At 41.2% G+C, this 23,670-nt stretch overlaps 1 protein-coding gene across 3 annotated transcripts in view; it reads right to left on the reverse strand.

Moving 5' to 3' along the window:
- Nucleotides 1–496: 496 nt before the first annotated feature.
- The window catches only part of LOC102940394 (claudin-19-like), a 39,849-nt gene continuing 16,675 nt past the window's right edge, over nucleotides 497–23,670 (reverse strand). For 2 of the 3 annotated variants that reach the window (XM_007064550.3, XM_043522298.1), the window contains exons 3-6: nucleotides 8,592–8,756; nucleotides 8,336–8,417; nucleotides 2,039–2,149; nucleotides 497–668 (exon numbers count right to left, since the gene is read on the reverse strand). In XM_007064550.3, coding sequence (XP_007064612.1) covers nucleotides 569–668; nucleotides 2,039–2,149; nucleotides 8,336–8,417; nucleotides 8,592–8,756 — 458 coding nt within the window. In that variant the 3' untranslated portion in view covers nucleotides 497–568. The remainder of the gene's footprint in view (nucleotides 669–2,038; nucleotides 2,150–8,335; nucleotides 8,418–8,591; nucleotides 8,757–23,670) is intronic. The other variant, XM_043522299.1, reaches the window with a different exon arrangement.

Here is a 23,670-nt window from a genome sequence, read left to right on the forward strand (position 1 = left end):
GCCAGTTTGAGAACCTCTGTACTAGACATAATGTGAATATCAATAAAACATGTCTTTAAGTGCAAATATAATAAAATTAACATTTCATTAATACTATCCATAACAACTTTAATTCAGAACTGCAAATCACACAAGGGTTAATTCTTACTCTTAAAAGCTAAAACATTTTTAAAAAAATACGAAGCGAAGTATTAATAAAATTACAGTACATTTTACAACACTGTAGTTTTATTAGGTTGTGATTAGTTGCAGCATGTCAGTTTCACGGTTTGAGCCAGTCAAAAATAGATTAACAATTACTCTTGGTTTGTTGTCAGGGTACACCATACATTATGGCTTCGTTTTGCTTGGTTTGTCAGTGAACAGGAAATCTCCATGTGGCAATATCTTTCCAGAAACTGAACTGTTTTGATTTTCAAAATATTCCCAGATGGAAGTATTAAAACATAGAACAACCTCAATACTGAGATAAAGATTGCAACCTGAACTAGAACACTCAAAAATTAATTTCTTTTTATTTGGACTGACAAGATGTTAACGTACAAACAATTAAAAAAATAAAAAGAGTTTACACATAATCTTTGGATGTCATGACTGTATCAGAATTTTTGGTGTAAATGCATGGCTGATGAGCTGCCTGGCCAGCTGAGTAGTCATACTTGCGGTCACTGTAATTAAGAAAAATGAACTGTAAATAATTAAGTACTATACATCCACATGCTCTTTGACAAAATCAGTTTAACTGATCTAAGCAGGAGTCTTTATTTACGCTAGTTGCAATTTTTAACACAAATCAACAAGATAAAAAATGTAGTTGGAAATTATTTTGGGTCCACGCTGTTGGGATCTCACCCATAGTGCAGAGCTTTAAATTCTGTACTAGGTTTCACTGAAGGACTTACTAAAATCAAATTTGAAAATTAGAGGGTCAGTGCATTGTGGGTCAGATCCAAAGCCCTATTAAGTCAATTGAAATTTGTCCATCAACTTCAGTGGCTTTGGACCAGGCTCAATATGCAATAGTATATCATGCTCAACGTAATACTGTCCTTCATTGGCTGTTCTCACACAGCTTTTTCTAATGTTTAAGTAAAGCATCATTCAACATGCTTCTTCCTTCTGTGCATCACCTTTTTTTAAAGGTTTAAATAAATGTTGTTTATATGTACTTGGACCTAGTATTGCTTGGACATTTCAAGGGTGCACAGACCTGCTATTTCTGACAGCTGCAACCATTTCCCAGACAACTGCTACATGTCTGACTTATTTCAAATAAAGATTATATTTTTCCAATGAAAAAGGATAAGTAGTCAGGCCAGAAACTTGATTTATCTGACATATTGCTAAACAAACCTTTCTACGAGAAACACGAAAAATCTCAGAATTTCTTAAGCTGTATCAGTTGCTTTGGGGGAAAAGGATTTTATTTTCTGCAAGATAAATGGAATTAGATCCTTTTAATGGTAGTGAAAATATGATTAGAAAATTATGGCACTACTGCCATAATACAAAAAAAAGTTAAAGATCTGTATTGCAGTTTTACCAATACAAAGGAAGCTCTGCTCTTTGATTGCACAATTCAGGACCACCTCTAGGCACCAGCAAAGCAAGCACGTGCTTGGGGTGGCACAATTCCAGGGGCGGCATTCCGGCCATTTTTTTGTTTGTTTTTTTTCGCTTGGGCAGTTGCGCTCTCAGAGCTTGGGGCAGCAAAAAACCTAGAGCCGGCCCTGGCACAATTCCATTGTACGTTCATTAGAAGCACCAACACTGCCCATAATTATAAAAAATATAAAACTGATTATTTCAAATTTTTACAAGCCAGTGTCAGAGGTCAGAAGGATAGGCGTAAAGAGTATATACATGTTTACATCACAAGTTTATGGCAAGAGTCAGTGTTGAATTGACAGTCCTAGCCTCTAGTTTTTGCATCTACACAATACAGAAGTGGATAATTGGGGACAAACCCACTTTCTATGCATAAATTGGCACTGATTGAAGTATATCATTTATTTTGACCTTTAAGATGAAGAGCTACCTGTGCTTTCCTCTTTTTCCCCTTTTGCATGAACAAGTCAAGAAGATCCCACCAAGCATAGACAAAATCGATCCAGCCCAGCCTAAGTACAGTGCATCTCCTAGTTCATACCTGGAATATGAAGGATTTTATGGAAGCATCATACAACAGGATCACACATAGAAGATTTAAAGCTTTCTCCATTATATTATTATATATTTTGTATGAAGCAGTAATACATTTTACACTGTACTAGCTGTAAGATGTGCTGATTGTATAAAAAGCTAGCATCATTCTTGGTAAAGAATGCAGAGAATTATAAACCAGGCAGTTTAGTTTCAGTACCCAATTAAATGTTACATAATAGATGATGTGGCCACTAATGTAAGCATTGTATCTCTGCTTAAGTGCTTTGCTGAATCAGGGATTTAAAGAACAAAAAATTAATAAGCAACATGGAGATAAAGGGGGATAGGTAATTGCTTAGAAATACTGAAGAGTTGGTCACAAAGGACAGATATTTACAGTGTCTGAGAACAGAACACATGGAGCAACAGCTTGAAGATAAAAGGGGAAAAAGGTGTACTGCACTTATCCACTTACATCTGGAGATTTCAGTATTATCTCTTCAGAGTAATAATTTTCTCCTACACAGAATTACCAATACAGATCCCCACTGTAGAAGACTAGTAAACAGCTAAGCAATTAGTGTCTGATCTAGGACTCCTACCAAGAAAATGTTTAGTTAAAAGTGTGAACTGATCTGAAAGTAGCAACCTTAAAAATCTCAAAGACAGCAATGTTATAGGTGCATATTGTAGATATGGTTCTCTTGTTGTAATGCAGAAAACTTAGTTTCCTTCTAGCAAAGGAACTTCTGCCTATTCATACCAGGTCTGAATACAAATTCTCATCCAGTCTAGTCTTTGCTTTTCCAAGATTGCTTCACCCTTAGACTTCTCCTTATATTCTAATAACAGCTGGTGGACTTCCTGAAGGGCTTAACTCTATGTAGTCAACTGGAGTTCTCTTCACATCCAGCTTTTTCATATCTAACCTGGTATTACCAGCAAGTGGTAACGGTAAGGAGGACTAACCCTGAATATCAGTAATAAATAGTCAAGAATGACTGGTTTAGTCAATCTTTCACAATGCCAGATACAAACCCATCACCCTTTTCTTCTAAATGGAGAGCTTAATGTTATTATTTGTATGATAGCAGTACCTAGGAATCCCAGTCATGGATCAGGGCCCCACTGTGCCAGATGTTGTACAAACACAGAAAAAAAGACAGTCCCTGCCCTAAAGAGCTTGCAATTAGAATATAAAACAACAGATGGATATAGACAAATAGATGAGTACAAGGAAACAATGAGACAATATTGGTCAGCACGACATGCTGTGGTCTCAGCACACCTGCAGCCTAACCGCTGTCATGTTTTGTAGGCATCAAGGCAAAGGAGAGTTTGAAGGAGGAAGCTGAAGGAGGATAATGAAGTACAGTGGAACCTCAGAGTTACGGACACCTCAGGAGTGGAGGCTGTCCATAACTCTGAAATGTTTGTACCACTGAACAAAGCGCAGTTCGGACTCCAGATCCAGCAGTGAAACTCCAGGCCCGGTTTCAGCAGCAGCTGAGCTTCATACTCAGCACCAGCATGAGTTTGCAAGCTTTCCCACTCAGGGCAGGGGGTGTGTGTAAAAACAGCTGTCCCCCTCCCCGGGGAGTGGGGAAGGAGTGAAAGTGGTGCAGATCCCAGTGCTGCTCCTGCTCTACTGGCTGGCTCCGGATGCCTTGGGCTGGCAGCCCCAGTGCCTTGCTGTTAGTGGCCGCCCCGTGCACGGGGGTGGGGACAGGCAGCCCAGATGTGCCTATCTCTAAGATGCAATACAGGCACAGTACAGTATTTGCTTTTTTTAAAAAAATTTTTGTCTCTGCTACTGCCTGATTGGTTTCACTTGGTGTCCCGTTGACTGGTCAGTCCGTAACTCTGGTGTTTGTATCTTTGAGGTTCTACTGTAGCTTTGTGGCTGTTTACAAGGAGCTTCTCCCAAGGGTAAGGGACAGCATGGGAGAAAGCACGAAAGTGCTTGTTTGAAAATTTAACAAGTGAGCTATGGCTGCAGATTGGAATCAGGAGCTGACCCTTCAATAATGAATGAGAGGTGATAGACAGGTTGGGGATAGGCATGGAAAGTGATGAGTCAGAACCATGCAAAAAATGAGGTGACATGTCAAAGTGATGGGTAAGGAGAATGATCTTTGCAGCAGCATTCTGAATGGATAGGAATGGGGAAAGATTGCATTTGTCAAGGGCAAAGAGAAGAACGTTGCAGTAATTGGGACGCAAGATGATAGTTGAACTGTGTGGACGGATAGGAAAGGCTGTATCCTAGTGGCGTTATGCTGAAAAATCTGCAAGATTTAGACACAGCCAGGATGTGAGGACCTAAAGAGAGATCCAAGTTGAAGATGATGCCCAGAATACAGATGAGTGACTGGCAGGATGGTGGTGTTGTCTACAGTGTATGAAACAGGAGACAGTGGGAAGAGTTTCAGGGGGGAATTAGGAGTTCTGTTTTAGCCAGGTTGAACTTGAACTGACAGCTAGACACAAGCTGAGAGTTTAGTTTGGACAGAAGGAGACAGGTCCAGAGTACAGATAGCTCTGTGGGTAGTCAGCACAGAGATTGTAGTTGAATTTGTGTTTGTGAGACAGATTACCTAGCGATAAAGTGTAGAGGGAGAAGAGAACAGAACCAAGGACAGAGCCTAGTGGAACCCCAACATAATGTTAGAAAGGGATGGGAGAGAATCCTCTAAAGCAGTGGTCTCCAACCTTTTTACGCCCAAGATCACTTTTTTAATTTAAGGGCAACCCAGGATCTACCCCATCCCTTCCCCAATGCCCCACCCCACTCCATCCCCCCCTCTCTCCGTCGCTCCCTCTCCCCCACCCTCACTTACTTTCACCTGGCTGTGGTAGGGGATTGGGGTTCGGGAGGGGGTGCACGCTCTGGGCTGGGGCCGAGGGTTTCGCAGTGTAGGAGGGGAATCTGGGCTGAGCCTGAGGTACAGGAGTGGGTGTGGGCTCTGGGAGGGAATTTGGGTGTGGGAGGGGGCTCCGGGCTGGGGCAGAGTGTTAGGGTGCAGGAGGGGGTACAGGGTGCTGGCTCTGGGAGGGGGCTCGGGGTTGGGGTGTGGTCTGCCGCCGGGCAGCACTTACCTCCAGCGACTCCTGGTCCATGGTGCAGCGTGGTAAGGCATGCTCCCTGCCTGCCCCGGCCCCACGCCACTCCCAGAAGGAGCCAACCCAGAAGGAGCCCCACGCCACTCCCGGCCAAGGGGAGCTGTGGGGGGGAGTGCTTGCAGGCAGGAGCAGTGCGCGGAGGGAGATCTCTGCCCCCACCCCCAGCTAGCCACCTCCATGGCCCTGGGGGGTTGGGAGCAGGGGTCTCCCTCCACGCTCTGCTCCTGCCTGCAGGCACTGCTCCCACAGCTTCCCTTGGCGGGAACGGGGAGCCGTGGCCAAGGGGAGCTGCGGGGGCGATGCTTGCAGAGAGGGGCAGCGCGCAGAGCCACGTGTCCCCGCCCCAAGGACCGCAGGGGCATGTTGGCCCCTTCCGGGAGTGGCATGGGGCCAGGGCCTGCAGGGAGCCTGCTTTAGCAGCAGCCACGCTGCGCCGCAGACCGGGAGCCGCAGGAGGCTACACCCCAACCCCCGGCCCTGAGCCCCCTCCCAGAGCCAGCACCCCAAACCCTCTCCTGCACCCCAACCCCCAGCCTCCTCCTGGAGCCAGCATCCCATAGCCCCTCCTGCTCTAAAGGACACACAGAAGAATCAGAGAAGTAGAGTAAAAAACCTGGAGAGGATGGAGTCATAGAAGCCAAGGGAGGTCAGATTTGTGTTTTCTAGGAAAAATAATAAAAAGTACAAATGAGATCCACACTATTCAAAAAGGAACAGCAGAGATAAGTTCTACAAAATATTGGCATTATCATCAACCTCAAGAACAAATGAGACAAAGTAAAGCTAGGGAGAAAGGGCTGATCGCTAAAGGAGCTGAGGAAAATTTCATTATGAGTTAGTACAAACTAATATGTATTGAAAAGCTGCCCACTGATGAGGAGAAAGGCTTGGGGCTGGTCTACACTAGAAAGTTGAATGATGTAGCTGGGTCAACCTAAAGATGTGAAAAATTCACACCCTGGAGAGACAGTTAAGTCAGCCTAAGCATCAGTGTAGAAAGCACTAGATTGATGGAAGAATTTTTCCATTGACCTAGTTACCCTCCTCTCAGAGAGGTGGAAGAGCTCCTTCTGTCGCTGTAGTAACGGTCTACACTTCAGCACTACAGAATCGTTTCTTGTGTAGACATAGTCTTGGACAAGTAAACCAGAAAAAAATATCTACACAGAGCCAGCTGCTAACTCAAAGACGGGAAAAACTAATGAGTTTCCTGACTTCCTCCTACTCAAAAATATGTATTGAAAACTGGTGAAAGGGTAATAAACATAAAGGTACATAAACAAAGGGTAATGATAAACAATGTACTAAGTATGAGGTGGGAATGAAGTGATCAGGGGGGCCAGTGGTGTCCCATAAGTATCTGCTAGGATCTGTTTTATGTAACAGCTTTATTAATTAAATGGAAGAAAGAATAGAGAGCACTGTAATGAAATTCATAGATTAAACTGAATTGGGATGACAGGAACACAACATATACCCACTGCTAGCCAAGAAATGAAAGAACAGAGGTTGTCAGGTACAGCACACCTTCTTACAGCTTCAGCTCCAGCTCCAAATAGCCAGTGCTACAAGGAGGCATTCATGCAACTTCAACAGATATTGCTTTTCTAAAAGGTTCCCAAAGCTCAGAGGAGCAGCAGCATATAGGCCATGCTTGATAGATTCCTAATGTCTCAGGAAGCATGCACTAGCCAGCTTCCAAATGCCCTCCCCTTTCTTTCAGTTGAGTCACCAAGGCAGCTGGCTGAGACTTCCACCATCGGCTCTGTACTACAAGCTGACAAATTTGGGCCCTGCCCATTGCAAAGTGTAAATCCCAAAGATCTGCCCTTTATCCACTTTAACATTTCTCAATAGATAGTGAAGATAGTTCTGTATACAGTATAGCCTGGAAAGATGGATATGGATTATTGCCATACTCAACAAGTAAGCTTTTAAGCCTAGAGACAGAGGAAGGGTGGGGATATGGAGCAAAGGTAAGAGGTCCTGGAATTTTTCCTGGATGCTTCTCAATTTTAAACTGTTAATGTTATTCTGAAAAGATAATATATTATCTTCAAGTTCTTTCTTTGGAATTTATATTACATTCAGAGAAAAGGATCCTGGAGTGGGCAGAAGTCACTCTATTATGTAATATGTTTATACTCAAATTTGGTGGTGGCTATTTTTAAGACACTCTTAACCAAACTCCATTTAGTCTGAGGGAACATATCATTACACTGTTATTCTCTAGACAGGAAGCCAGGGTACCAAAATGTCCATCATTGTCATATCCTCCAAAGCTGTTACTGCTATTCTATGAATAGGCTTCCAAGATGTTCCAAATGCAGTTTAAGTTGTATCCATTCCACTTAGATTGTAAGCTCTCTGGGGAAGGGACTGTATTTATGTTCCGAGTTTGTATACCACCTAGCGTAATGAGGTCCTGTTCCCTGACTAGGACTCTTAGGTGCTATGGTAATACAAATAATTATTAATAAAGCCAAGTCCTTCGCACAGCACCACCTATTCTGTGTGTTCCACCTTCCCTCAAAAATCTCTGGCCACATAGGAGAGGCTTTGAATTTCAGGGAGCATGATGGATTGAACAAAGAAGAAGCCATTTTGGAGCAAGCACACCTGTGGATCTGGAGGATTTCTTGCTGGTAAATGCTCCATGTCACATTAACTTTGGTTCTGCATTCTAAGAGCCCCAAAAGGGTCACAGACAGCTGATGCAATGGCACATCAATGACAGGAGAGCCTGGCAATAGAACAGAGGGACATACACTCTGTGCCAATGCGCCATGATTGAGAATTTGAGGCTCGTATGGCTTGCATGTTCCTTGACTCCTTGAAAGTGAGGTCATGGCCCAGTCCTCCCACCTGGCAATAATTCCTCCATCCAGTGGGAAAGAGGATTTCAAAGACTCAGTTGTTGATAAATTTTTCTTTAAGCAGGATGGGATAATTTGACCAGTACAGACTACGGGGTCCTGGAAAACCCTTACAGGAAACTGCCCACTGAAATTACTGATGCCATCTTAAAAATATTCAGCAATTTGATACACCAGGTCCATTAACTTACTTGGTTCCACCATACAGTGGGTCAAAAAACTGAGCAGTAATCCTTGCAGCATACCAAGAAACAGCCACCATGGATGAGAGTCCTATGGAGAAAAATTCAAAATGCACATACTTAAATAAACCATTAAATAGTTCTACAGCTTTAAATTATGAAAATAGATTACTTTTCACTTAGTTTGCTAATCATGAAAGCAGTATTGAGCTTTCAGTATTGAGTGTCCTAAGTTCAGTCTCAATGCACAATGATGGTATCTTACCTGCTAAAATGAAGATCACTCCCCCCGTTACAGAAATCTTTACTTTTGTATTTTCATTACTCATCCCAACTTGTGTGCACTTTAAACCAAATAATGACAGCACAGTAGCCAAGAGACCCAAGACGATGGAAATGATCATCAGGGCACGACATGCTTGTATGTAAGCTGCATTAGAAAAGCGGGACAAAAAAAATCAGTTCCTGCACAAGTAATTTATCAAAATTCCATTTTGAAAGTATATGTTCATCAAAGAAAACATCAAATAATTATCAGAATTAGTGATGAGTGAAGCTTACAAAGTGTAGATATTTGGTTTACAGAAGCATCTAAAAGTCAGAACGTTTATGCAGTATAGAAATTAATGAGGTGGCAAACTTTAATGCTGAACTGGATTAACTAGTAGTGATGGGGTTAACGGTTTCAATAACACCTAACAGAGATTTTTGCTAACCTGAAAAATTACACCCAAATGAGTGAGTTGGTTATCTGATCACCAGAACTATATGAACCATTGCTTGTTGTAAAGCCAAATGTAAGTTTTTGTGTCCATTAAAAATGATGCGTGAAAAAGAGTAGGTACTAATTTAGAGGAGACCTTGGAAATCTGGATCTTCATGTTTAAATTCTCCTATGCATTTATCAGATGTTCATTGTACTAGCTATTTGGGCTTGTAAGAAGGGTGAGTGCACAGCCTGAACAGACACATCTTTCTGGAAAGTTTAGGGTTGCATGACACGGAACTGTGCATCACTAAAGATAGGGATCCATCTGGACAATGCTCAAAGAATGTTAAGATTTAGTTCTTTCAGACTCCTAAAGTATTAAACAGGATTACTTGTAATTTACCAGAGTATTAAATCATACCTTTAGGGTAACTGATGTAAAGTTTAATGATTACATTATTTTCTAACAAAGGGATTTACTACTACACCCCTTATCACATTATAATAATCTCAACAACCTTAACTATGGAGCTGCTAGAGTTAATTCCATAACAGGAGGGGTTACTCTCAATTTTGACTTTTTTATAAATGGTATTTATTAATCAGGTTACAAACTAAGCTAATTTACATCAATAGTAATTGCAGCACATGATTCTACATCAAAGATGGCACAGAGCTAATTCCACCACCTAAATCTGTTTCATTGCCAATGTTCCATTACACAATAGTTTTATTGTTTTTCAACTTAATTTATATTTAGTCTTTGACCTTCTGACATCCATTCAATATCCTCGTAATTGCTTAACATTTGCTTGGCTGTAGTTTTTCCACTTCCAGCTTTGGAGAAAGTAGCAACAATTTGCACATAAATGGCATCTGTCAAAGACCTTGAGAAAGCTAATTATTATTTCCATTTGATAAATAGGAAAACTGAGGCACAGATACTCCGTAACTACCTGATTCCCAGTCCCCCACTCTAACCATTACATCATGATGACTCTAGATGAAAATATGTTACTTATGTTTAAGATTAGATAATATATATGGTGCACAGAACATTCAGAGTGAACCACTTTGAGGCTGTGTATAGAGCACATAATAGTGATTAAAATTTGTGTTGTTTTCCAGTCAGTCTTGTTGGGTAAATATTTGAACCTTCAAGCCAAACCTGTTTTTAAAATTTAAGACTCATAAAAGGAAGCCCAGTAGGTTAACGCTTATGCATCCTCTGTGTATGAATTGTATTCTTTATACTTTAACACCACAAAGGGCAATTTAATTCCTGTCTTGTTTTAAGGCCTGATGATCAGTATGTAAATAAATGGTCAATGGCGATAGCTGAATCTCAATTTATTTTGCCAAAAACATATTAAATACAATTTCTGTTTTAGTCCAAAGTGCTTTCACATTCAAGATCCCAAAGGAATGTGAATCTGAATATCAAAAATAGATTAATTGTAGGAGGTGGCTGAAGAAAGTAAGCTGGTCAGTTTCACCTTCTGGGGCTTCATCACCCAATTTGAGGTCCTGGAATCCTCCTTTTAGATACTGCAAAACAAGTTTCTGCATGCTTTAGGCCTTTTGTTGAGCAGCTCATCTTCTTTCCATGCAAAATTGTTTGATGTTTGCCTTCTGAGATTCTTTGTCTGCACTGATTTTGTCCAGTAGCTTATCTCTTGGACCCACCATCTCACCTTTCTTGTTTTTCATCAATCTGCTCTTCAGTTTGTTTTTCTATTTTCCTTGTTCAGTTTTCTTTTTCCAGGACATCGTTCATTCTTTACCTACTTTAATCTCCTCCTTTGATGCAATGATGGGATACAAAGTATCTACAATAGCACCTCAGAATTATGAACACCAGAGTCACAAACTGACCAGTCAATCACACACCTCATTTGAAACCAGAAGTACACAATTAGGCAGCAGGAGAGACCAAAAAAAAAAAAAAAAAAAGCAAATACAGTACAGTACTCTGTTAAACATAAACTACTAAAAAAATAAAGAGAGAGCAGCATTTTTCCTCTACATAGTAAAGTTTCAAAGCTGTATTAAGTCAATGTTCAGTTGTAAACTTTTGAAAGAACAACCTCCATTCCCGAGGTGTTCATAACTCTGAGGTTCTACTGCATTATATTTCCATAAATATATTCCTTATGTGAAGCCTTGATTAACCTCTCTAATCTGAAGCAGAGACACTGAATCTTAACTCAAGAATAATAAAACTAGAGTTTAAAGTGCCAATACAAATAGAAATTGGCAGCTGATTAACTGCTTAGTGACAAAAGCTTGATCTATCAGCTGTAACACAGGTGCTAAATACATAAATAATTTAATATTGTTGCAGGTTTCAGAGTAGCAGCCGTGTTAGTCTGTATCCACAAAATGAAAAGGAGTACTTGTGGCACCTTAGAGACTAACAAATTTATTTGAGCATAAGCTTTCATGAGCTACAGATCACTTCATCGGATGCAGTGAGCTGTATCTCACGAAAGCTTATGCTCAAATAAATTTGTTAGTCTCTAAGGTGCCACAAGTACTCCTTTTCTTTTTAATATAGTTGATCTCTTATGCACCACATTCTGAATTAGCAGTGCCTAAAATAAAATATTCAGTCAAACCACTTATCTGTGTTAAAGGGATCTAGATATCTTTGACTGTATCTGTATTATACAAATACAGATTCTGGGCCATATCCTGCCCTCTATATATGCATCAACTGTGGTCTGATTGTTAAGTTTAGTTTGTTCACAATACTGACTACTTCATCTACTATGCTGTGAATTGCCCATTTACAGTTGCTCACATAAACTTTGGCTGTCATAACTTTTAGGCACCTGACTGGGTGATATCTTATCTCCACTATCAGTTTTTGTTTCCTGAACAGTCCCCACACCCAGTATAACACTCCTTTCCTTCTAAAGTTTCATACTTTAAAAATAATTGTATTAGGTGTCCAAAGAAGCTCAAGGCATCTTATACAATAGATGAAAATGTAAAAGTTAAATCAAAATTAATATACTAAGTGAAGTCCTATTGATCTAAAAAAAGGTTTTAAACCTGATTTAAAGGGAGCTAAATCTGATATCAGAGGGCACTCTAACCAGCTAGGGCTGCCAATGCAGAGACCTTCAAGAGATTCCTCCTGCTTCTCTTTAAAACCATGCTCTAACAGCCCATCACCAAAGATGCCCTTCCTTTCTACCTCTGATCTCATTCATTTTCATTGTTTCAGCTACATTTCTGTACAGATGATTCCTGAATAACCTCTACATTGGAGCTGAATACTGACCCTCATCTGTGCGATCTTATGCTTCCAGCTCCCTCAGGAATCCTCTGGATGTCCTGCTGCTCTCTCAATCTCCAAAACTGAGCCACTTATTTCTTCCAAACCATTTTTCTCCACCCTCCTGATCTGTCACCATAACAACTCCACTATCCTTCCTGTTTTCCAGGCTTGAAACTCTCATCTTTGACTCTTCTCTTCTTCCATAAATCCAGTGTCTCCAAGTTCTATTGCTTTTTTCCTCTGTTATAAGAAAATCCACTTTTTCCTTACTATCTTCATCTCTTTTCGTGTCTCAAATATTGCAAACTCTACAGCCCCCAGGATATCCAACATGCTCCTGCTTAAGAAACATTCCCTTCCCGCTGGTCTAACCACAGAGCCGCCCTCTGAATATATTCATTCACTTCCTCTTACTGCATCAAATTTAAGATTCAAGTTCTCACCAGCCCTACCTATAAATTTCCTATATGTCTGCTCTCATTTCTCCCTTAGACCCCGTCCCCCACTCCCACTCCCTACTATGCTCTCATCCTCCTCCAAATCCTCTTTCAGTTCCCTTTCTTTCCTCCCACTTTTGCCTTTGCATCCTCACTCCTGATACTCTTGTCTGCCTCCTCTGAGTTTCTTTAAAGCCACATCTTCCAAAAGGCTTTCTTACCTTCTTATCAGTGACACAGTCTTGTGTTACTGAGTAGGGAATTCTAAAAAAATCCCACTGGTATCACCACTGTGTAAATTTATAATGCCGTATAAATAATTACTAATAAGATGCTATGTGGAGCCAGAAGCTCTAAATGATGAGGCCCAGTCCAGTGATAGATTTATATCCTAACACAATCCATGCTCAAATAAGCAGCCTGCAGAGAGAAAACAGGTAGATATTATCCTAACTGTTATTGCAGAATGCAAGAAATTTATTCACACCACATTTTATGTTCCTCTCAGTCTAAAGTAATACAAAGAAAACTACACAAACCATTTTAAAACTGCTTGTGAGAGAAAAATAGTTTAAGGAAATTATAAATCTCCACTAGCAGGAGCAGTTACCTTTTACCTTTCGTGTACTGTAACTTAAGTTCTTAAAATGTAATTAAAATCTTTTCTAAATTAGAATGTATGTTTTAGGGCTTGTTTACACATTAAATTTATTCTGGTTTAAAGTAGAGCGTGAATTTAAAGTGGAATAGCTACTGTGGAATAACTCCATGTGCAGACACTCGTATTCCAGAACAAGACTGCCTTTTTCCAAATTAACTTAATCCGCTTTGGAAGATAAACCAGAAAAAAGCAATCTTATTCCAGAATAACTCCATGTATAGAAGCCTTTAGACTTAGAGTACATAAATCTACATGATTTATGCTTGCAGTTTACAATATAATGGATATTGTCACTACATAATTAAAACTTTAGAACAATCCAAAGAAAGATTTTGTTGAAGATTTACATATTTAACTCAGATACACGGCAATTCAGATTTCTGAAGTTTAAAACCAAATCCAATCAGAAAAGAACCCTCTACTTCTAATACATAGATTAATTTAAATAATATTTAATAGCTTTTTCATTTCTCTCAGAACACAATGTATTAGTCTGAATATGCAGTTTGCCATAAATGCTATTTCATACCTACTTATATTAAAAAACTCCCAATGCAGTATACTGATGTCAAATATTAAGACTATGCCTATAAAATATCTCTCTGAAAAAAATAAACACACATTGTAAGACACTCATTAAGGCTAGAAATGGTACAATACCCAGTTATCTTTCCACAGGATGTCAGAAAGCAGATTACATTATATTTAAAATGCCTATTAAAAGAATCACTGCCTGATTAAGTGAGTTGATATATATTATTTTTATAGCTTTTTCTAATGTGCTTTGTTTGACACATTCTGCTGCTTTATCAGCTATTTTAGTGCAATAGTCTGAGAAGCCGTTATTGACCAAAAATATCTATTTTTACCTTTTGTCACAGTTCCCAGTGAGCACCCCCTCCTGCTCACTCACAAGGACTGATGTAAGGAGAATCCAAGCCTCTGTGCTCTAGATCCCCTAGGGTATGAAGCTTCCAGAGCCTCAGCAGACTGCAGCATTAGTTCCTCTCCTGGCTTCTCTGGCACATTTCCTAGGCACTGATTCTGAGTCTGTACCCCTTCTCAAAAAATGGGGGTCTTCACACCACCTGCCCTATGCCCCATGACCAGCACTGACCCCTGAATACCTCAGTTACTTAAACAGAACTCCACTTCTGGTTTACAGTTTAACTCTCTCAGGAGCATGCAACAGCTGTAAAGAACGCACGCACGCACGCACGCACGCACACACACACACCACAGTCTAACACCTTTATTCTCTTTTATACTTAATCATGTAAAGCCCAGAGTACAGATCATACAAAATAATAAACACCTGAAACTACTATGTCCCTCACTTTCTAGCTCACGCTTCCTTTGTGAGTCCTTGGGGAACCATCTGGGTCCCAGAAGGCAGGCAGGGTGTCCCTGCCTCATGCACACTATTATATAGTGAGTGGTCTCTACCTCATGGACTGAAGAAAATTGCACACACACCCCACCCCCACCCCCGGCAGACCAGCCTCTGTCTTTTTAAAACCTTCAGTTCCCTGTATCAGGTGACATCTTTGCCAGCTTCACCAAATGAGCACAAACCCAGCAGATGACTCTGTTGCCAAGGTGACTTTCCCCGTGCTAACTCAGTTACTCTGGACAGGAGCCACCAGTCTTTTGTCTCTCCCAGCAGTGTAAAAAAACCACTCCCATGAGGGGAGTAGCTCGTGCACTGTCTACACTGCCACTTTACAGCGCTGAAACTTGCAGCGCTCAGGGGAGTGTTTTTTCAGACCCCTGAGCGAGAAAGTTACAGCGCTGTAAAGTGGCAGTGTAGACAAGGCCAAACGGACAACAGAGGAGGCAAAGGCTGAACATTCAGAAGTTTACAGCCTGATACAGACACATAGGGTTAATAATCTCACACAAAATTCATAAATTGTACAGACATAGTCCCAGTTCATCATACCTTTACCTTCCATTACTACTAGACAGGATATAGGGTTAAATTTTTTATAACTGACATTACTTCTTTCCAACAAATTCTTCTATTATTTAAAAAATATTGCACAAAAATAGAGACGTACCAGGCAGTGCCAACACAGAATCAAATTTTCTGCAGTTGAAGACTCCAGTGCTATCTTCTGCACAGCTTTTCCACAGGTTTTCAAACAAGCTAGAAGTCGTAATTACGTTCCCATGTATGGTGGAGATTTTCCAGTAACTATTCGATAAAGTGGCGCCCTCAATTAGCCACCCACATAAGCTCAGCAGAAAGCCAGTGATTTCCAAAGCAGCAGACATGTTTGTGAATATTAACACACTAAACTATGTCTATCTTTTATTAAAATGAAGTGTATAAAAATATTGCTCCCTTCAGAAGACTACGTGCTGTTCTATCTCTGGTTTCACTCCAAAATGAAGCTACCTTTGCTCTTTGCTCAACCCACAGAGTGATAAGGTTTTTTGTACATGACTGTAATATCTGGGAGCAATTTATGGGAAAGATGTTAATTGAAATAATTTGATAAACTTACAAATTCTATTTAACATTTTTTGTGATTAAAAGTTACAGAGTGAGCCCATCATGCATCCAGAGTCAGAAAGTCTAACCAGTGTTCTGACTATCACTCCTCTTATGAAGTGTTTGAGACTGGTAAATTTTTGTGATTTTCATAAATCTCTATCTTATTTTTAACAATCACAGGTTTACATAAGGCTACTATTACTTGGAATTTTATTGCTGCTTTGAAAGTTTAGTGTTCTTATATTATTTGCTTTAAGACAAAATTTGATTGTAAATTCAACAGCAGGAACTTTGTTTTGTACATACAGCACTTTCTGTACTTTTGGAACTTTATTATGTACAACTATAAATCATACCATCACAAAATATATTTTAGTGAAGATGGACAGCTACTATATTGCTATACTGAGTATTTCAAAGGATGTTAAAGTTTATGGATAAAAGGTAAACATTAATATTTTACAGACTATTGATCTCTAGTTAAAGTGATATATCCTCATGAAACCGCATCGCACTCACACTGGAAAATGAAAATATGACAACACAAGTTTCACCGAATCACAGCAAAATAAGACAAAGTCTCAGGAGGATTGAATCACAATTTGAAAACAGTTATATGGATAGCAATATCAATTTATTAAAAGTTTCAGTTTGTCATAGGTTGTTATTTTTTTAGAGTTCTAGTGACTAAGGGTATAATCATATCCCAGGCTAGCTCCACAGAAGAAATGTGCACTGGCACTTAATGACTTTAATAACTGAAACTCCTTGCAAATATCAATGGGTTTAACCATCTTTTACAGGTAGTAAACTGCTTCTACCTCACCTTGAAAAGAAAGCAAAATTTCTTTACAAACTAGATCCTTATGTTGTGTTAGAATTCCATAGATATGCAACTTGATATAATACAGTTATAAAATGATTGCATTATGTAAATTTTACATACAGACTCCCAAAAGGACACCACAAGTGCCACAGATTCTTAGTAAACCAGATGAGTCTGCTCTTTTAGATAGGCTCATCAAACCTCTCTGGCCATTTTGTGGCTAGGCTGTAGAAGGGTGGGTTTGGTTGCAAAGGGATGTTAGAACACAATATGCCTACTTCTGCTACCATAAAAATCAATGGGAATTTTGCTGTTGACTTAGACAAGAGCAGATTTGGGACTCTAAGGATATGTGTGCACAGCAATTAAACGCCCATGGCTGGCCCATGTCAGCTGACTTGGGCTTGTAGGGCTTGGGCTAATGGGCTGAAAAACTGCATTGTAGACTAAGTCAGCTAATGCAAGCTAGCTGCGGGTATTTAATTGTTGTGTAGACATATCCTAAATGCCTTCCTGCAGTACTTGCTGTGCTCACCTGTGCCTTTGCACTTGAAAGGCAATCTTAAAGCTCTGAGCTGGCCATGAGGATTTGCTCCTCATGAGGTATGAGTCAAAAATTGTGGTAACAATTTCACTTCTCAAGAGAATCCTACCAAATCCTGCACTTCTGCCTCAGGGAGTCTCTACAGTTTTAAAGTGATGGGACTTTAAATCAGCATATTGTAGCAGTGCTTATATCCCTTTTGAAGAACTTGCTGTTTTTACCAAAAAAGAAGAGGGAGAACTTCAGGCTCATTTATCCCTACATTGGCTTTGATCCTCACTACCTGACAGACTACCGCTCCTCAGACTACCTCTGGCACGGCTGAATTCAATTTTTATATTAGCGACAGTGATCACTTGTGTTTAATGAAAGGGCCTTGAGTCATTTTGCTTTCCTTGATGCTCAGAGATCTGAACCTTAACCTTTAGAGCACAGTGCAAGACTTCTCTCTTCAAACCTGTGCTTGAGAGGGTAGTTTGTGTTTTATGCTTTGTTGTGTCTGGATCATCTGCCATACAAGATCTCACTCTGACACAGGATTAATTAACAAACTTCAGCTCTATTATAGCTGCTTACAACATGGCTTCTTCAGCCTCCTGGCTTCTCAGACAATTTCTCAGGAGGTCTTGCTTCCAAATGTTAAGGAAAAGTTAATTGGTCTCAGCATGTGATTCGATACTTGATGCATAATAGTCTGTATGTAAGGTGAATTTTGTAACAAAGCTGTTGTGGTCGTAATTTGACCTTTGAGGCGGTGGAAAAAAACATGTTATTGTAGATACATCTTGTTGTTATGGTATGCACTAAGCAGGAGTTGAACACAAGCATGAAGGCGGCACAGCATTAGTGGAAGATAACGATCTGTAACATGACTGGATGCAAGGGATCGGGCACGAGGACGGGTCGTGATGAGTCAGTCTATATAAGAAAGGGTAAATCGGCATTTTGGGGTCCCCCCCGGCTGGCGAGGGGGTACCACGCTTAAGCATTATTAAACTTGTCTCATTGAGAAATACTCTGCATTTTACTTGTCTGGTTAATGCGCCTCAGCCTCGGAGCGAACTTTTACGTGATCTACAAGTGTAATTCATAACAGTTTTGGCGCCCAACGTGGGGCCCAAGGCTTGCCCGCTCAATACTTAGAGTCGGACTCCCCTCTTTGGAGATCCTGACCGCCGGCATAAGGTGAGTTCACCTTGGGAGTTCCAGGAGGGGGGAACAATTCGTGCACAAAGGGCGGTAAGGTGGCGCGTTAAGGTAACCCATTATGGGTTCTGGGCAGAGTGTAAGTAAGGGGACCCCTTTGGCTGAAATTCTCGAGAATTGGGGGAATATTTCTGGTACCCATGGGTTAGGTAAAAAGAAAGCTGTAATCTTGTGCAAGGTTGAGTGGCCAGCACTAACAACTCAAACACCTTTCGAATGGCCACCGGATGGGTCCTTTGCTGGGGAAAAATTAACAGCACTTAGGAAAAGGCTGGAGGACAAAGCTCCAGCCCAGATGGATTATTGGTATCTTTGGGACAACTGGGCTTATGCGCGTGCGAAAGCATGTCCTCTTTTCTCCTCCTTTTCCTATTCATCTCAGGGGTCTCCAGCCCCGCTCTGTGCTATGCCTGCTTCTGGCTCTCCTCCGGTTTACCCTCGGCTTTCTGACCTATGCCCAGGACCAGTTGCAAGCCTTAAGACAGGACTTCCAGGCAGAAAAGGAAGCACTGGCTAAGCAAGTACCAGTTCTTCAAAGACTTGTCAAAATTTAACCATTTGTGCTCAGCATATGTCGTAACAATAGTGTGTCTGCCATAAGAGGAAATTAAATAGTTAAACCACCAATTGGCCGTGCGTTCTGTCCAGGTGACAAGCCTCATGGGGGAGGACTCGGGTAGCCCTTGTGAGTGAGAATATTTAAGAGAAGAGACCAGGAGGGCTGGGGGCTAGTTAAGAAGCCCACCCTCCTTGTTAAATTGGTAGTGGGACAAAGCTAGTGCTCATGGAAGGGACAGTTCAGAGAGAAAAACAGGATCGGGCCCAAGCAGTCAGGCAACAGATAGAGAGATTGGAAAACAGGTTGGAAACTTGGAGGGCATAGTGATAATACTTGGAATGGTAAAATCTAAGTTGATTGGGTGTCGTTTTGGGAGATAAGCAAGTGATTTAAGAAAGGAAAGTGAGAAGTTAACTCTGTAGTTGCTGGAGGGACTTAAGCAGTTGAACTTTGTGAAATACTAGAAAGAAAAAGAATTCTTGGTTTCTTTGCAGCCATTTTGAGGAAAATGGGCCCTTTTCCAAAGGAATGCAATTATACAGTGCTACTTAATTAATATCTTATTAGGCTCCAAGGGGCTACAATAGGTGGTGTCTTCCTTTTCAGGTCGCTGTGTGTTTGACAGCAGGAGTTAAAAGTAAAAGGCAATCAAAAGTCTGGTAAAGTTTATTGTGCCCTTTTTAAAGTAAGAATCTTTAAGCTGTGGATCCAAAAGCAAGCTGGAAAGCATTTGTTTTAATGTAAATTACCTAACTGATAAGGTAGAAGCCACTGAAACCTAGGCTGCCTATGAAACAAATACAAGAAAATATGGGTAGTTCCTCTGTTTTGCCTGTAATTAACAAGGGTATTTATATAAAAAGGAAATATTTTAAGCAATGACTGACTGCCCAGAAGGGGTAGATCTATGTTCTTTTTGTCTTTCAGAAAATCAGAGAAAACTGATGCCAGCTAAAAAGCAATTCAATATATCATGAATTTACTGGCACAATAGGAATTATGTTCTGAGTTCTATGTTCTGTCTTGTGTTTGTCTTGTGGCCAGAATTGCTGTGTCTCACCTTTCATAGGACAGTTTAGTTTAAAACTAAATAGAAGGGTTAAATCAAAATGCAGATACTTGTTTTATTCAACTTGGAATACAAAGTGTTTGGATAATATCAGGAAAACGTGATATACTAAAGTTTAATACATTTGCTTAAGTAAGAAAAAGAAATGTCATTGGCCAGACCTTTTAATTGAAAAAATTGTTGTTAAAATTCGCACACCAACAGTCTTTGGAAGCAAGGACATGAAAGGTTAACCCACTCCCCATATTATACATGGGATCCTTCTGGCTACCTCAAATTTCTAGCCAGAGGGCTGGGGAGGGAGGAAAGCTATTGGACACTGGAGGTTGTACCAAGTGGACTCGTCAAAAGTGGGTGTGCTTGTCCTGGCTTGTTGCTCCAAAGCTTGGTAATGAAGTCATTTTACTAAAAGGGTGTATGTGGCATACATTGAACAATAAGACTAAAGTGCTGTATAATGGGCAATGTATGTGTGTTCATTTTTGAACAAAAGTGTCTGAGTGGAAAGTGAAAGTTTCCTTTGCAGGTTAATAGAAGCCAAGAAGGGGAGAAGAAAAAGAACGGAGGACGAGTTAACTCAATGCTGTAGCTGGTAGGCTTGGTCCGAAGATAAGACGCTGGCCTGCCCAAAGACACTACTCACAGCTAGGATTTGGCTGACAGCCAAGAAAGAGGGGGGCTTAAATGTGCCCAAGCAGCTGTGAGATCTGCAAAACACTGCCAGACATTAATGAAATGTGTTAGGTCTCTGTATTTACAGGTGAAAGAAGTAGTGCTCCAAGGATCCTGAGCAAACCTGCCATTTATTAAAACCAGGTGACTGGGTCTACATAAAGGTCCATCAACGAAAAACTATTCTGGCCCCATGCTGGAAAGGCCTTTATTAAGTCCTGCTAACTACCAACACCACTGTGAAGTGCCAAGGACTGACTGCCTGGACCCATGCTTCTTACTGCAAAAAGGCCCCTCCACCTCGAGATGACTTCACTTCAACTATTGATCAGCCTGTCCCTCCTTCTGGGTTTTTTTCTTTCCTCCTTTTGGACAGCAGGGGAAAGGACAAGGTGAAGTGCTAGTAACCTCTCCCTTGTCCACTGACAGAGCTAACCTGCATTCAGTATTTGCTAAAGAAACCAAAGCACTACAGGGTGACGTGCTAGTAACCTCTCCCCTGTATAATGCAAAACCATGACTGTTCAAGAGAGAAGAAGGAACGCCTGCTCTGCTGAAACCACCAAGATCCAATCCATCAGATTCCTGACTACAGAAGACATTGAGAATTGGCCTTGGTGGCGAAGATGGAGCATTGTACATTGGCAGGGTGGGAGTTGCGGGATGTATTCTTGGGAATGTGGAGTGAAGTGGTGGGGTGGGTTTATTCCAGGCTGGAATCTGTGCTTGTGGGCAAGTACCATCAGAATGCACTGTCCTCCCTAATTGTCTTCCAGATGATGAATACCAAAAACACCTTACAGCCACGAACATTACTCCCACGATCTGCCACCACTCCTTTGCAGGTAAAGGTTCCTGGATCCATCATAGCTACGTTAAGTTGGCGCTGAGACCCCCACCTGACCCTGACAAGCCATCAGACAAGCCACTTCATGAATGAATGCCACTACCAACCCATGGACTGAGCTTTCCAGCTATTGGGACATTTACAGCCCACCAGGACTTCTTGTGTTTCTGTTTACTGGACTTACATTGGTGGTGTTGTTTTTTATATGGTATAGAGGAGGATGCCGACATTGGTATGGTTTGCCTGGGGGTTCCTCTCCCTATTCCCAAGTCCAGTACAAGGATGGGAGGGCAATAGCTTTTTGAATTTAACCCGTGCCATAAAACAGGGTGTAAATCGAACACAGTGTTGGATTTGTATTCATACCCCCACATACTTGGGTCAGGGGGCCCCGTTGGTAGGGGTACCTATGCCACTTAATCGAACACTCCAAGCTAAGCTATGGGCAAACACTACATTTAACTGGAATGTTACAATCCAAAGATGGTCTATTGATATGGTGGCCCAGGGTAATTATGCTTTATGTGTGTCATGACAAAAGGGCATGGAAAATACAGATTTGTGGGGAATTTTGTGGGGTGCAAGGACACCACCCAGATCAGCTCTGGTGCAGCAGGCCCCTCCACCTACTCCGGGGCCCCGTGGCCAGTCCCTGAGGGGTCTAGCTGGTATTGGTTATGCAATCACACAGCCTATAAGGTTCTCCCGGCAGGATGGTGTGGTACATGTACCTTAGGGGCTATAGTACCCGCCGTGACAGTACACCAGACCCTGACCCAGGGAGAGATCCGCAATCTAGTATGGAGAAACCGACGAAGTATTCCATTAAACCCTCTTTCACAACGGCCCACAGGCTTTCACTCCTTTGTACGTTGGTTTCTGCCATGGTTAGGAGTAAGCGAGCTAAAAAAAGCTATAGTTAACATTTCAGCTGCTTTGGAATTAATGGCAAATGCTACTGCAGACGCCTTATCTGCCCTTCAAATTGAAGTAACTCAGTTACCCCAAACTACATTGCAAAACCGCTTAGCACTGGACTATCTCCTTGCAAACCAGGGCGGGATTTGTGTTCTGGTTAACTCAAGCTGTTGTGTATTTGTAAATCACAGGGTGGAAACTGACATTCACATCCTCATGCAGCAGGCAGTCCTATTCCACCAAGTCAGCCTTGACAATACCAGCGCTGGATTCCAGGAGGTCTGGAACTGGCTCACCTCATGGCTACCGGACATGGGTGCTTGGGGACGGCGTATTTTGTATTTAATTCTTTTGGCTGTTATTGCTTTTGTGGTATTGTTTGTATGCCTATGTGCTGTCGGCAACTGCTAACCCTGCATCGTGGTTACTCAGCCCCGATATAACTTACTGACGTCCAAAAGAAAAGGGGGGACTGTTAGTTAATTGGTCTCAGCATGTGATTCGATACTTGATGCATAATAGTCTGTATGTAAGGTGAATTTTCTAATAAAGCTGTTGTGGTCGTAATTTGACCTTTGAGGCGGTGGAAAAAAACATGTTATTGTAGATACATCCTGTTGTTGTAGTACGCACTAAGCAGGAGCTGAACACAAGCACGAAGGCGGCACACCATTAGTGGAAGATAACGATCTGTAACATGACTGGATGCAAGGGATCGGGCACGAGGACGGGTCGTGATGAGTCAGCGTATATAAGAAAGGGTAAATTGGCATTTTGGGCCCCCCCCCCCGGCTAGCGAGGGGGTACCACGCTTAAGCATTATTAAACTTGTCTCATTGAGAAATACTCTCCATTTTACTTGTCTGGTTAATGCGCCTCAGCCTCGGAGCAAACTTTTACGTGACCTACAAGTGTAATTCGTAAAACAAACAGTTCCCACTAGAAACAGTATGCTGCCTGAAAGTGTCTGCTCCACTTTCATATTGTTACATCCCTTCTCTTTTAAAGAAAATTGTCAAATGCCCCAGCAACAACTGATAATGCAATCTAACATATTCCTTTCAGATGCTGACCATTCTTGTTCATCGCCATATTAGTTTGTCTACCTAT

The sequence above is a fragment of the Chelonia mydas genome, chromosome 9 (genome assembly GCF_015237465.2).
Source record: "Chelonia mydas isolate rCheMyd1 chromosome 9, rCheMyd1.pri.v2, whole genome shotgun sequence".
NCBI lineage: Eukaryota > Metazoa > Chordata > Testudines > Cheloniidae > Chelonia > Chelonia mydas.